At 47.4% G+C, this 12663-nt stretch overlaps 1 protein-coding gene across 13 annotated transcripts in view; it reads left to right on the top strand.

Moving 5' to 3' along the window:
• Positions 1 to 12663, top strand: part of TMEM94 (transmembrane protein 94) — a 68304-nt gene that overhangs the window by 41927 nt on the left and 13714 nt on the right. For 8 of the 13 annotated variants that reach the window (XM_083429830.1, XM_083429829.1, XM_083429822.1 and 5 more), the window contains 9 exons: positions 529 to 741; positions 1675 to 1990; positions 2806 to 2979; positions 4011 to 4113; positions 5170 to 5387; positions 9181 to 9362; positions 9547 to 9685; positions 10404 to 10519; positions 12513 to 12612. In XM_083429830.1, the coding sequence (XP_083285956.1) occupies positions 529 to 741; positions 1675 to 1990; positions 2806 to 2979; positions 4011 to 4113; positions 5170 to 5387; positions 9181 to 9362; positions 9547 to 9685; positions 10404 to 10519; positions 12513 to 12612 (1561 nt within the window). The remainder of the gene's footprint in view (positions 1 to 528; positions 742 to 1674; positions 1991 to 2805; positions 2980 to 4010; positions 4114 to 5169; positions 5388 to 9180; positions 9363 to 9546; positions 9686 to 10403; positions 10520 to 12512; positions 12613 to 12663) is intronic. The other 5 variants (XM_083429831.1, XM_083429824.1, XM_083429823.1 and 2 more) reach the window with 1 other exon arrangement.

Raw genomic sequence — 12663 nt, 5'->3', positions numbered from 1 at the left:
AAATAAATTATTTGCCACCACTATTTATTTAGTTTGAAAATTTGGGACTTGCTTTATCTTACATAAGCAACTCAGTAGTGGCTCCTAGGGGGAAAAAAGCAATAAAAAAAATAAGACATAAAATTTAACAGTAAAAAAGCAGCAATACCATGGTGAACCAACCAACAAAACATTAATAATAGTAATAGTAATAATAATAATAATAATAATAATACATAATTCACACATATACCCCCCTTCATTTCAGTCAGAATGCTTAAAACAGTGAGCAACAAATGAATAAATTGGAATTAATATTGGGAATCTGGAGAATCAAAAAGTTCACTCGTCCCCCCATCTTCTGCCACAAGTCGTCCACTTGAGTGACCAAGGCAGTTTCTGTCTTAAAACTGGGCCCAACTTCCCCCTTCACCTGGAAGGATAAACCAAGTCTTCTGGGGTTCTGAAGTCGCTAAGTAATGCATTTTTCCTCTTCCTGTTCGACTCACAGGTGTTTCTCTGCTTACCTCTTCTTATGCTGTATTTCAGCCCCACGAAAGGGACGCTCTGCTCTCGGGGCCTTTGTCAGACATCGTTCACATCACCAATGAGCAAGACAGAGTGGAGTGGTCTACCGGCAACACCCCAAAGTCTTCTGAGGCTCATACTCACAAGAAGTCAACCGGCCGCAGCAAACACCCTTCGGGATCCAATGTGAGCTTCAGTAAGGACATCGAGGGCGGGGAGGAGGAGCCCATGCAGGTAAGGAATGCCAAAGGCTGCAGAGGTCAGGAGGTTGTCCTGTCCAGTTAGGAGAAAGGTGGCGTCCCAGTCTGCTAAGGAATCATCCGTAGATAAGGCGGGAGGGTAAGAGTTGTGAACATGAGAGAGGAAGAAAGAGCATTTGAAAACTCCTCTTCTTAGGGCAAAAGGAATAAGTGTGTCTTAGGGGAAATTATAAGTGCCTGCTGCCCCAAAGCACCACGGACTGATTTGCATGTGGATACCTAGCTAGGTTTATGATTTAAGGCCTTGTGCCTATATGTCTGTCTGTAGAGAGACCAAAGGTTTTTCAGGATGCTAATTATTCTGCCAATTAAATTAAAGAGCTCTGAGGGCTATTTGTAGTTCCTAGGTAGGAACCCAAAGCCCTGCAGATGTCAAGGATGATAGAAGTGGCCGTCTAGCAACATTTACAGGTCCACAGGTTCTTCACTCCTGCTTTAGGAGAATACACAACACAGGATGGCAGAGCCAGTAGGTTAGAGAAGCAGGACTCATTTCATGTGCAAGTTTCTAGGTGAGTGGCTTCGCTGGCCATTGTTATGCAATGTTACAGCAAGTAAAAAGTTTCTGGCACCAATCCAGCAGTGCCTCAGCCACTATTGATTTCAGTGGGTTTGGGCAACATCTGTGTTAAGTCATTGACTTCCCATCCACAAGCTCTAACCCAGTTTTTCTCAGCTTTGGGTCCCCAGACATTCTTGAATCACAACTCCCATCATCCCTGACCTTTGACCTTGCTGGCTGGGTCTGATGGGTTTTATAGTCAAAGAGCATCTACAGTGTCAAAGCTTCCCAACCACTGATGTAGCCTGCGAGTTGTGCACTAACCATTTCTGAATTTCTGTTCCCCTCTGAAACAGACGCTGGCACCTTAACTTTTGACTTTGCGTTTCTTGACTGTTGAGCCAGGTTGAGGCTGACAGCGAGGGCCTGGCATGCGAGGCGGAAGACTTTGTGTGCGATTACCACTTGGAGATGCTGAGCCTCTCCCAGGACCAGCAGAATCCCTCCTGCATCCAGTTTGACGACTCCAACTGGCAGATGCACTTGACCTCCCTGAAGCCGCTGGGCTTGAACGTGCTGCTTAACTTGTGCAACGCCAGCGTGACGGAGCGCCTGTGCCGATTCTCCGACCACCTCTGCAACATCGCCTTGCAGGAGACGCACAACGCCGTGTTGCCTGTCCATATTCCGTGGGGACTCTGTGAGCTGGCTAGGCTCATAGGTGAGGAGGGCAGAGGGAGAGAGGTCAGCTGGTGGGGGATGCCAGTGTAACTTTGCTGTGCACACACAAGTGAAATCATGTAAAATGGGAAGCACCCCCCAAACACTCTTTAAATGCCCTCTTGGCTGTTCTCTCTCCAACCCATGCCATAAATACGCATCCAGAAAAAAGAAGAGGAGGTAACTGATCATCTTGAATCAGTGCTTGCAGTTAGTCCCTGTTTAGGGACGTTTTTGATATTTAATGCTGTATTGTTTTTAACACTTGAGTGGCTGGGGAAACTCAGCTAGATGGGCGGGGTATAAATAAATTATTATTATTATTATTATTATTATTATTATTTATTATTTATTATTAAAAAAATCCTCAGCTGGAATTGAAGCTCTGGGGTTGGCAGGAGGCTGGAAGTCATGCGGGAAAGCGGCTGTTGCTGCTGCACTACCCCGCGCATTCAGCTGTTAGGCGGGGAGGAGCAGTAGCATAAACAAAGCCCCGCTCTGCCCCCTGACTCTTTGGGGCCTCATCTGCCCTCACTGATGTCCTCTTTGGGCTCTGGGGGAAGGTCTCCTTGTGAGCCACAAAGACTCTCCAGCTCTCTCCCGCTATTTCCGTGTTTGAATTGTTTTATTTCCTGGTACTCTGCGTATACGCATGAGTCAATTCCGCTAGGGGGTTATATGAGGCAAGGCAGTCCTTTAGGCAGTGATCATAGGCAGAGGAGAATGGCAGATGAACTTGGAGAGCAGCGCCATATTCCTTGGGATTCCTGTTGTCCAAGAGTTCCCCTCCCATATTATTTTTTTCCCCTCCCCCAGGCTTTACACCTGGTGCCAAAGAGCTTTTCAAGCAGGAGAACTACTTGGCCCTTTACCGGCTGCCATCAGATGAGATGGTGAAGGAGACGATGCTTGGGAAACTCTCATTCATCACCAAAAGGAGACCACCTTTGAGCCACATGATCAGCCTTTTTGTCAAAGACACTACGACCAGTAAGGACACTAACTTGGCGGGATTTTGACTAGCATGTGATCAGAAGGATGACCATTAACATACCACCTCTGGGACTGCAATTTGGCTGGCAGCCTGGCCAATCTATTCAGGGCCCTTTATATGTATTCTTAGGGGAATAGCAAAGGACTTGGGAACGTGGTCCTAAAATATAAGCCAGAACAGGAGGAAAGGCTATTTCTATGCAACTACAGGGAAGTTATGGGACGCGGGTGGCGCTGTGGGTAAAAGCCTCAGCACCTAGGGCTTGCCGATCGAAAGGTCGGCGGTTCGAATCCCTGCGGCGGGGTGCGCTCCCGTTGTTTGGTCCCAGCGTCTGCCAACCTAGCAGTTCGAAAGCACTCTCGGGTGCAAGTAGATAAATAGGGACCGCTTACTAGTGGGAAGGTAAACGGCGTTTCCGTGTGCGGCTCTGGCTCGCCAGAGCAGCGTTGTCACGCTGGCCACGTGACCCGGAAGTTCCGCCTCCCACTGTCCCCGGACCTTGTGGGGCTGGCGCTGGGGCTCTCCTGAAGCCTGGAGAGCGAGAGGGGTCGGTGCGCACCGACCCCTCTCGCTCTCCAGGCTTCAGCGAAAGCCTGCATTCGCCCCGTAGGACGCACACACATTTCCCCTTCATTTTTGGAGGGGAAAAAGTGCGTCCTATAGGGCAAAAAATACGGTAATTGCACGTCCAGAAATAGACTTGCAGCATCTTCCGTCTTTCCTCCCTCCCCATCCGGGCCACTTGTCACATTGATGGGCATGTTGCTAGTACTTGTATAACACTTAGCAAATGGTTTTCGCTCCTCTCCTGGCAGTTGATCTTCTGCTTTAGCGGTAGATTTTATGATAGACAGAAAAGTTTCTTCTAGCGCCTACTTAAAATGTGTTTAATCACCATTTGTCACATTATCAAATGTAGCCAGGGAGCCTGTGGGCGATGTAGAGTGTTAGAAATCTTCACAATAAACGAGCCTGTCAGCAAGCAATTTTTAGAGTTGAGACACAGGTCCACGTTTTTCTCTCTCAGGCACCGAGCAGATGCTTTCCCATGGGACTGCTGACGTCATCCTGGAGGCCTGCACAGATTTCTGGGACGGTTCGGATATCTATCCACTGTCTGGCTCTGACAGGTAGGCAACCTTCTCTGCGCAAGTGACCGGCTTCAGAAAACAAACTGCTGGAGAGATTTATGTTTGGGTAGCCTGCGATGTTTGATTTTTCCAAAGGTTGCTTATGGCTGTGTGCAAGTCATAGTTATGGGGCTCTGTATGCAGAGATCTTCCTGCAGAGGAAGGTTTAGGCTGCCCACAGATGATGCCTTTTCAAAAATCACGGAGGCAGCATTGTAGAGCTCGTCATTGGCCTTGATACGCACTTGCACTCTTGGTGCCTCTATCAGTTTGCGTCAAGTGGGTTTTTCAGATTTTTGTAATGTTTCATGCTGCCCCTTGTTAAACCCAAAGAAGCCTGCAAGAGCATGACAAGTGCTGCTGCAATACAGGTGTGCTTTGGGATGAGCTATGTAGTGGCCAGAGCAAGTAACCCAAGGTTCTTCCCCCACCAATCCCTGGAACAATTTAAAATGCTTTGTGATTACGTGTACACACACACACACACACACACACACTTAGAATGCACATCAATGCAGATTTTGTCTGTGTGCATGTACATCATTTTACAATTTATATTAAAAAAGGAAAGAGAGAGAAGTGCAACCACCATTCAGGTGTTGTAAAGAACTTACAAAGTTTAGCCAAAAGACTAAATGCAAGGTTACATAATCAATATCAGGTACAGGTATATACACACATCCATATATACATACATTTAGAATGTATATCTATGCAGCAGTGTGCATTGCAAGCGTACACACACAACTGTCACAGATGTGAATGAATTTTGAATATTGGCCGTGGGGAAACAAGTGCTGACCCATGAGAAATGTGGAAGGGGTTGATGCACAAGGGCTGTGAACCATTAGTATCAAAGGAAAGATGCTTCAAAATACTCGATAAGGAATGAACAGAAGCTGCTTCCTTGCCTCCTCTCAGGTCCAGTAGAAAAGCATGAGTTTGGGCAGTAGTTTTACTACCCAGGCATGCGTTGCGTGCAGACGTTGAGACTATTTTGTGCGTAACATATCTCTGGCGGCCTTTGTCATTCTCTCTCTCTCTCTCTGCTCTCAGGAAGAAAGTGTTGGATTTCTACCAACGTGCCTGTCTTTCGGGCTATTGCTCCGCCTTCTCTTACAAGCCCATGCACTGCGCCTTGTCCTCCCAGCTCAATGGGAAGTGCATAGAGCTAGTGCAGGTTCCCGGGCAGAGTGCCATCTTCACGTCCTGTGATCTCCCTGGGACGACGCCCATCAAGCAGAGCAGCCGGAGGAACAGCTGGAGCTCCGATGGTAGGTGCCTTGCCTCCGTTGCAGATCCTTCCATTAATGCATTTGGGGCGGTGCTCCACCAGCTTTGGTTTGTTGCTGGGTTTTTTTATGTCAGGGCACTCTTCAAGTGACTCCGAGATGGACACCTGGGATACCACAAGGTTGCGGAAAAATGACCTTAGGAGAGAAGTTTGAGGGCTGTGTCCAACTCCATGTGAGAAGAAGAGTTCCACTCTTGCAGTGGGGTTTTCCCCTTCCTCTCCTCTCCCCATATACTCCCCTGATCTGCTCCTGAGTGTCCCCCAACCCCCTGGAGCACATTTGAGGATGCAACGGGGGCTGCAGGGGAAGGGGAAGTTCCATTGCATAAGTAGGCATCTGCTGTGCATGTGGCACAGCAGCTCTGGACATAGAATCACAGAATCATAGAGTTGGAAGAGACCACAAGGGCCATCGAGTCCAACCCCCTGCCAAGCAGGAAACACCATCAGAGCACTTTTGACATATGGTTGTCAAGCCTCTGCTTAAAGACCTCCAAAGAAGGAGACTCCACCACACTCCTTGGCAGCAAATTCCACTGTCAAACAGCTCTTACTGTCAGGAAGTTCTTCCTAATGTTTAGGTGGAATCTTCTTTCTTGTAGTTTGGATCCATTGCTCCGTGTCCGCTTCTCTGGAGCAGCAGAAAACAACCTTTCTCCCTCCTCTATGTGACATCCTTTTATATATTTGAACATGGCTAGCATATCACCCCTTAACCTCCTCTTCTCCAGGCTAAACATGCCCAGCTCCCTTAGCTGTTCCTCATAAGGCATCGTTTCCAGGCCTCTGACCATTTTGGTTGCCCTCCTCTGGACACGTTCCAGTTTGTCAGTGTCCTTCTTGAACTGTGGTGCCCAGAACTGGACACAGTACTCCAGGTGAGGTCTGACCAGAGCAGAATACAGTGGCACTATTACTTCCCTTGATCTAGATGCTATACTCCTATTGATAACCCATAGGATTTAAAAACCCAGTTGTTGGGTGTAGATGCTTTGAATCAAACAATTCAAATGTGTTTTGCCCAATGATGTGACGTGGAAAGTAAATCTGGTGAGACCCTTGTTCCATCACAGTGCCTTCCATGTGACGATCACCAAGAAAATGAAGAGAAAAATATCTTGTAAATGGAGAACCTCCGCTAAATAATTTACTTTTGAGCAAGCAAACGAAAAAGGGTGAATCTTAATAGTGTTGACTATTATTAATCCAGTCTTTTTGGAAATTTTCTTTTGGAGGTTAACTGTTTGAAAGATTACATTTTCTATGTTTTAACGGTGATCCTAGTATGGAAAGCTCCACGACTGCATAAACACCTCATTGGCCTTGATCTCCACATCACATCAGGAATTCTCTGTTTCCTCATTGTTCAAGGTCTCAACCTTGTCCCCATCTGACCTGCCAATTGCGGAAGAATCCTGCTTGTCTAAATTTTGACACATTATATTCGGGTAGGCTGCCTTGTCATCAGAAAAGAGGGCTCATTTGATCCAGCTTCTTTGGATTGCCTTCTTTTCTTGCTGCTTATTAGTTTCAGCCAGGCAAGCTCCTCTGAGTGTCCTTGAGCAGATCAGTAAAGATGATTTCAGATGCCCCGCCTGTCCATTTGACAGACCACAGGCCGAATCTTCCAGCCTTGACTTGCTTATTCTCACTTAATATTGGTGCTTGTTGAGAAGAGGTGATAGTTAGCCTTCCCAGTCCTACCTCTAAAGGTAAAGGTAAAGGTACCCCTGCCCGTACGGGCCAGTCTTGACAGACTCTAGGGTTGTGCGCCCATCTCACTCAAGAGGCCGAGGGCCAGCGCTGTCTGGAGACACTTCCGGGTCACGTGGCCAGTGTGACAAAGCCGCATCTGGCGAGCCAGCGCAGCACACGGAACGCCGTTTACCTTCCCGCTAGTAAGCGGTCCCTATTTATCTACTTGCACCCGGGGGTGCTTTTGAACTGCTAGGTTGGCAGGCGCTGGGACCGAGCAACGGGTGCGCACCCCGCCGCGGGGATTCAAACCGCCGACCTTTCGATCGGCAAGCCCTAGGCGCTGAGGCTTTTACCCACAGCGCCACCCGCGTCCCTAATCCTACCTCTACCTTTCACCAAATGGCATAAAAATGGGAATTAAGAACACGGTGACATTCCTGTGTGCGTTTTGTTACTAGCTTTTAATGCTGTGCTATAGGTAACAAACCTCCTCTATTCCTCAACTTGCCTCTTGTTTCCCATCATTTATTGTCCTCTTGCATGGACAATAATTATTTGAGGGATGGGTGGGGTGGGGTACACTAACATACCTGATTTAGAAATAAATAAAAATGTTAGGCAACATGTGAATCTGTTCTTAGTCAACCCTACATTTGCAATGGAGGCTGACCTGCCCTGTTTCACAGGGAGCTGCATAGCTTTTAATAGATGGGAAGTATCAGCACAAAGACTAAAGGTTGACTCTGGGGAGAGAATCTTAAGTCTGACATAGGTAAAGATAAAGGATGACTCTGGAGTTGCGGCGCTCATCTCGCTTTACTGGCTGAGGGAGCCGGCATACAGATTCCGGGTCATGTGGCCAGCATGACTAAGCTGTTTCTGGCGAACCAGAGCAGCGCACAGAAACACCGTTTACCTTCCCGTTGGAGTAGTACCTATTTATCTACTTGCACTTTGACGTGTTTTTGAACTGCTAGGTTGGCAGGAGCTGGGACCGAGCAACTGGAGCTCAGCCCGTCGCGGGGATTTGAATCACTAACCTTCTGATCAGCAAGCCCTAGGCTCTGTGGTGTAGACCACAGCGCCACCCGTGTCCCTAAGTCTGACATAAAGTGGTAGAATTCTGAGCAGGCAGAATGGACTGCATCATTTCTTCAGACTGCCAGTGGGGTGGGTCACCTTTTTGAAGGCTCCCTTTAAGGAGGAGACTATCACAGTGGAGAGAGCGATGGGCTCTCGAATGCGACTGGGGCCCTCCAGAGGTTGCTGCACTGCTGCTCTCATCATCCTTGACCGGTAGCCATGCTGGCTGGGCCTGATGGGAGTTGTAGTCCAGCCCCATCTGGAGAGCTACAGGTCCCCCACCCCTGGGCTTTGGAAGCATTCTCCTAGATGTGGTCACTTTTGTGTGTGATGTCCTTCACCTGCAGTCTGAAGTGCTGCTGTTTGCTCCGAAGGGCATGTCAGAATGGCTCAAGTGGAGATATTATGTCAATGTTTATTATTACGGCAAACAGCCAGCACACCGAAACCAGAATTTCTGCATAATTCTTTACATAAACGACAAAAACGGTCAGTATGGGATTTAACAGTGAATATACTAACTAAGTGGACTTGAAATACGTTCAATTGCAGAGAATTCTACCACCTTGTCCTGCTGGCTCTGTAGACCAGGCCTTAATGTGTTAAAATGATCCTCGTTGTTCTACAACAGGCATAGGCAAACTCCGGCCCTCCAGATGTTTGGGACTACAATTCCCAGCATCCCTAGCTAACAGGACCAGTGGTCAGGGATGATGGGAATTGTAGTCCCAAACATCTGGAGGGCTGGAGTTTGCCTATGCCTGTTCTACAACATAACTATATTAAGTAGAACACACCCTTTGCATAGCTTTTACGCTACCGCTTAGAAGTGATGGGCAACTTTTTGTTTTCTCTCCCTCTGCGTTCTTGGTGTGTCTTTCTATTTTATGGGTATGTCTCTGTTCTCCTGGGCCTACTCCTCCTCTGTGTCTCTATATATTTGGCATTTTGGCCTGCCTCCACACACTTGCCTTTTCTTCACATGCCCAAAGAAGGGATTGGGGAAGCGATGGAGAAGGAGGACTGCATCCAGGCTCTGAGTGGCCAGATCTTCATGGGAATGGTCTCGTCCCAGTATCAGGCCCGGTCAGATGTCGTCCGCCTCATTGAGGGACTTGTCAATGCCTGCATTCGTTTTGTCTACTTCTCCCTGGAAGATGAGCTCAAGAGCAAGGTAGGCTTTCCCCTGACTTACTCTATCACTTCTCAGTGTTCCTGCAACGGCCATGTCAAAGGCACAGCCACCCCACTCATCCTAGGGCTGGTTCAGATTGCAAGATTATTCCTGGGTTTATATACATATATGTATGTTTCTCCCACTTTGGCTATGCTGCTACCATAGTGCCTTTCCTCCACAGGTGTTTGCTGAGAAGATGGGTCTGGAGACCGGCTGGAATTGCCACATATCCCTGACACCCAATGGAGATGTGCCTGGTTCCGAAATCCCTCCTTCCAGCCCCAGCCATGCAGGCTCCTTGCGCGATGATCTGCAGCAGGGTGAGCAAATAGCCCTAAGGGGAATGGTGGCTGCAGTGCAAGTGTTTGTTCAAAGCAAATCCATCTGACGATTGAACCAAACCCATGAGATTTACAGTCAGCAACACAGTCACTATTACTAAAGCCAGGCCAAACTTTAGAATAGCTGTTCTATGGGACAGTCCCAGTTCGTTAATTTCTCAAAGCCTTAAAGCCAGGGGCACCAAGGCTTTACAAATAATGTCATATACAGTACAGGCATCCAACTGGTGAAATTCTCCCCATCTGGGTGGGGAAAGCTTTGCCTGTTGAATTCCATGTTGTTATCAAAGGCAGAGGTTCCATTCTTGGAAACATTAAGACAAGCCTAGTTCTATGCAGAAGCCGTGCCCCTTCTGTCCAATTTGATACCTGAGGTTTTTGCTGCAGCCCATCACATCTGTTTAGTTTTTTGTCATCGCTGGGACATCGCCTTTCCACGTAGTACATTCTTTTTGCGGTCTTTTCCAGCGCAGGAGGAAGGAGACAGACGCTTTAAAACTCAGCAAAGTTCTGAACTGATACTGCCAGCTCTGGTTAGATGAGTCATTTTCAAAACACCTCTTATTTTAGGAGAACCCAGAAAATCCAAGCTTGCTTTTCCAGGCTGTCACATGAGGGGCGGGGGTGTGCCTTGTGTCGGCGTTTTGGTGTGAGCCTTCCAAGCCGTAACGCTGCTTTCTTTCTCTGTCCTTGCCAGTTTCCCGAGAAGATGCAGAGGGGCTTCTGCTGATGGAGGAGGAAGGACACTCCGACCTTATTAGCTTTCAGCCAACCGACAGCGACATCCCCAGCTTCCTGGAGGATTGCAATAGGGTGAGACTGACAGCAGGACACCTTACTTAGGAACCCAAAGCGTTTGACTGTATCTCCCAGCAATGAACTTGATGGCTGTTGTTGCTTCTCTAAACCTCTTGAGAGGCCGTTTACAGCTTAATCATATCCATGTCTACTCAGAAGTCTGTTCCATTTAGGTCACTTACTTTCAGATGAGTGTGTATAGGATTGCACCCTAACAGTCCGCTTCCTTAAATCATCCCTAATTGATTAAGCCTACATAACAGGAGGCAGCAACTTTTTTTGTTTAAGGATGCAGAGGTAGCTGCTGTGGTGAGGGCATCCTTGCAGCTTACCAGGAGAGGGCTGGGGAGGAGGGCAAAGGTGAGGTTGGAGTTAGGGTGGATGCATTAGTGGGAGCCCTGCCAGTGCATCCACACAATCTCACCTTTCCTGCTGCCCTAGCCCTGTCCCAGGTAAGCCGAGGTGCTGCTAGTGTTGAGAGGGTGGCTCTGTGGCTCTGCCCTGCAACACTGCCCACTGCTAAAAGAATGCAAGCAGGACGAGTTAAGCTATGAATATATCAGGGTACACTAAACTTGAGCAAGCAAGCTGGGGTCACACATTGCGGGGGGTGTTTCAAAATTGACATGGTCTGTGATGTGCTGGCACATGTTTTTCTTTAGCAGATCATAAAACGGGGGGGGGGGGGGGGAGAGTACAACACTGGGGAAAATACCACAACATTGAAAACAATGCTTGCTTTCAAAATATTTCCCCCCCTAAATTGCTGCCATCTTCCTTAAAGCAAAATGAAAGATAATGCAACTTAAACTTTGTAGGAGAAAAGTTATCGATTAGGAGATAAAATGGGCTTTTGGATCCATTGCTGAAGCTTCAGAAGAAGGGAAAATGATAGTTTAAGTACCATGAACTGGCATGCCAGAAGAATAGAGGTGGGGTGGATTATTGGAGAGAGAAGTAATACTATCATCTGTGAAGGCCAGGATGCTACTTTGAAGTGTCTAGTGTCTGATCTCTTTCATTCATCTTAGGAATGCTCATGGAAAGGGTTACATTTAATATGCTTCAATTCTCAGTGGGATTTGAACCTCTCATCCACCTAGTTTGCAAATCTCTCTTTCTCTCTTACTGGTGGTGTGTCATCCTAAAGTAGAGGCCTTCAATAAGTATTTAGTGTTGAGTGACCCACAGTAACTTTTTTCTGCCCAATCATTTATACATTTACCCATAAATTATTGGCTGCCTTCATTTCCCCTCATAAGTCACGTTTAGGGCTGCAGACTTTGCACTCTGAAGATTACTTTCTATAAGGGATGGCTAGTCTATGTAATTTACACAAGGAAAAACCTTTCTCTTTCTGAGCTGTGTGAGCAGAGAGTTCTTAATCTGTTGTAATTTGTATTATACACTGTAATATTTGGTGGTAACTAACAGATTTTTAAAAGAAGAATTGTGCTCTTAATCTGGTTTTGCTCTCCTGCTGTTTGCACACTCACTATTTGAAATTTCACTTACCCACCCAAGCCTCGCTATACGCTTCACAGATTCCCTTATCCAAAGAGCTGGCTTCCTTCCTTTTTTTTAGAGCTTTGCTGGTTGGTGGCCGCCATTTTCTCTCTCTTTTGCTGATTGGCTGCAGCCATTTCAGGGGAAAACCACGGAGAAATGGGTGATTTCCTGGGAACGCATTGTGTTCGTAAAGTGAGACTTGTGTGTAGTTATGTTGCTGGCTGTGTAACATCTGGGAAGGGCAGAGTGTAGCTTGTTTGGGCGGATTAAGAGCAAGTCAATGGTTGATGGCAATGAAAATCTTTCTGGCAAATGTCAGTTTGCACTTCCTCCTAACATAGCCCAATTTATCCGGCAATGAACAGGGGTTAGAGCAATCTCATTGCTCTGCCTTATCACTCCAGCTGGGGGGAATCTGATTCATCCTGAGCTTGTTGTTAGCCTTCACCCTCGTCTACCGTCTCCTTGGCTTGTTTAATTGCCGCTTCTTTCACTCCAGGCCAAACTGCCACGTGGAATCCACCAGGTGAGGCCCCACCTGCAGAATATTGACAACGTGCCTTTGCTTGTTCCTCTGTTTACAGATTGCACCCCAGAAAGTAAGTGGAGCTCAGGCTAGTGGATTCTTTGTCGCTGAGATGGGGAGATCC

Source organism: Podarcis tiliguerta (genome assembly GCF_965153285.1).
Source record: "Podarcis tiliguerta genome assembly, chromosome: 2".
In the NCBI taxonomy this organism is placed as follows: Eukaryota; Metazoa; Chordata; class Lepidosauria; order Squamata; family Lacertidae; genus Podarcis; species Podarcis tiliguerta.
This window is presented reverse-complemented; position numbering and strand designations above follow the sequence as displayed.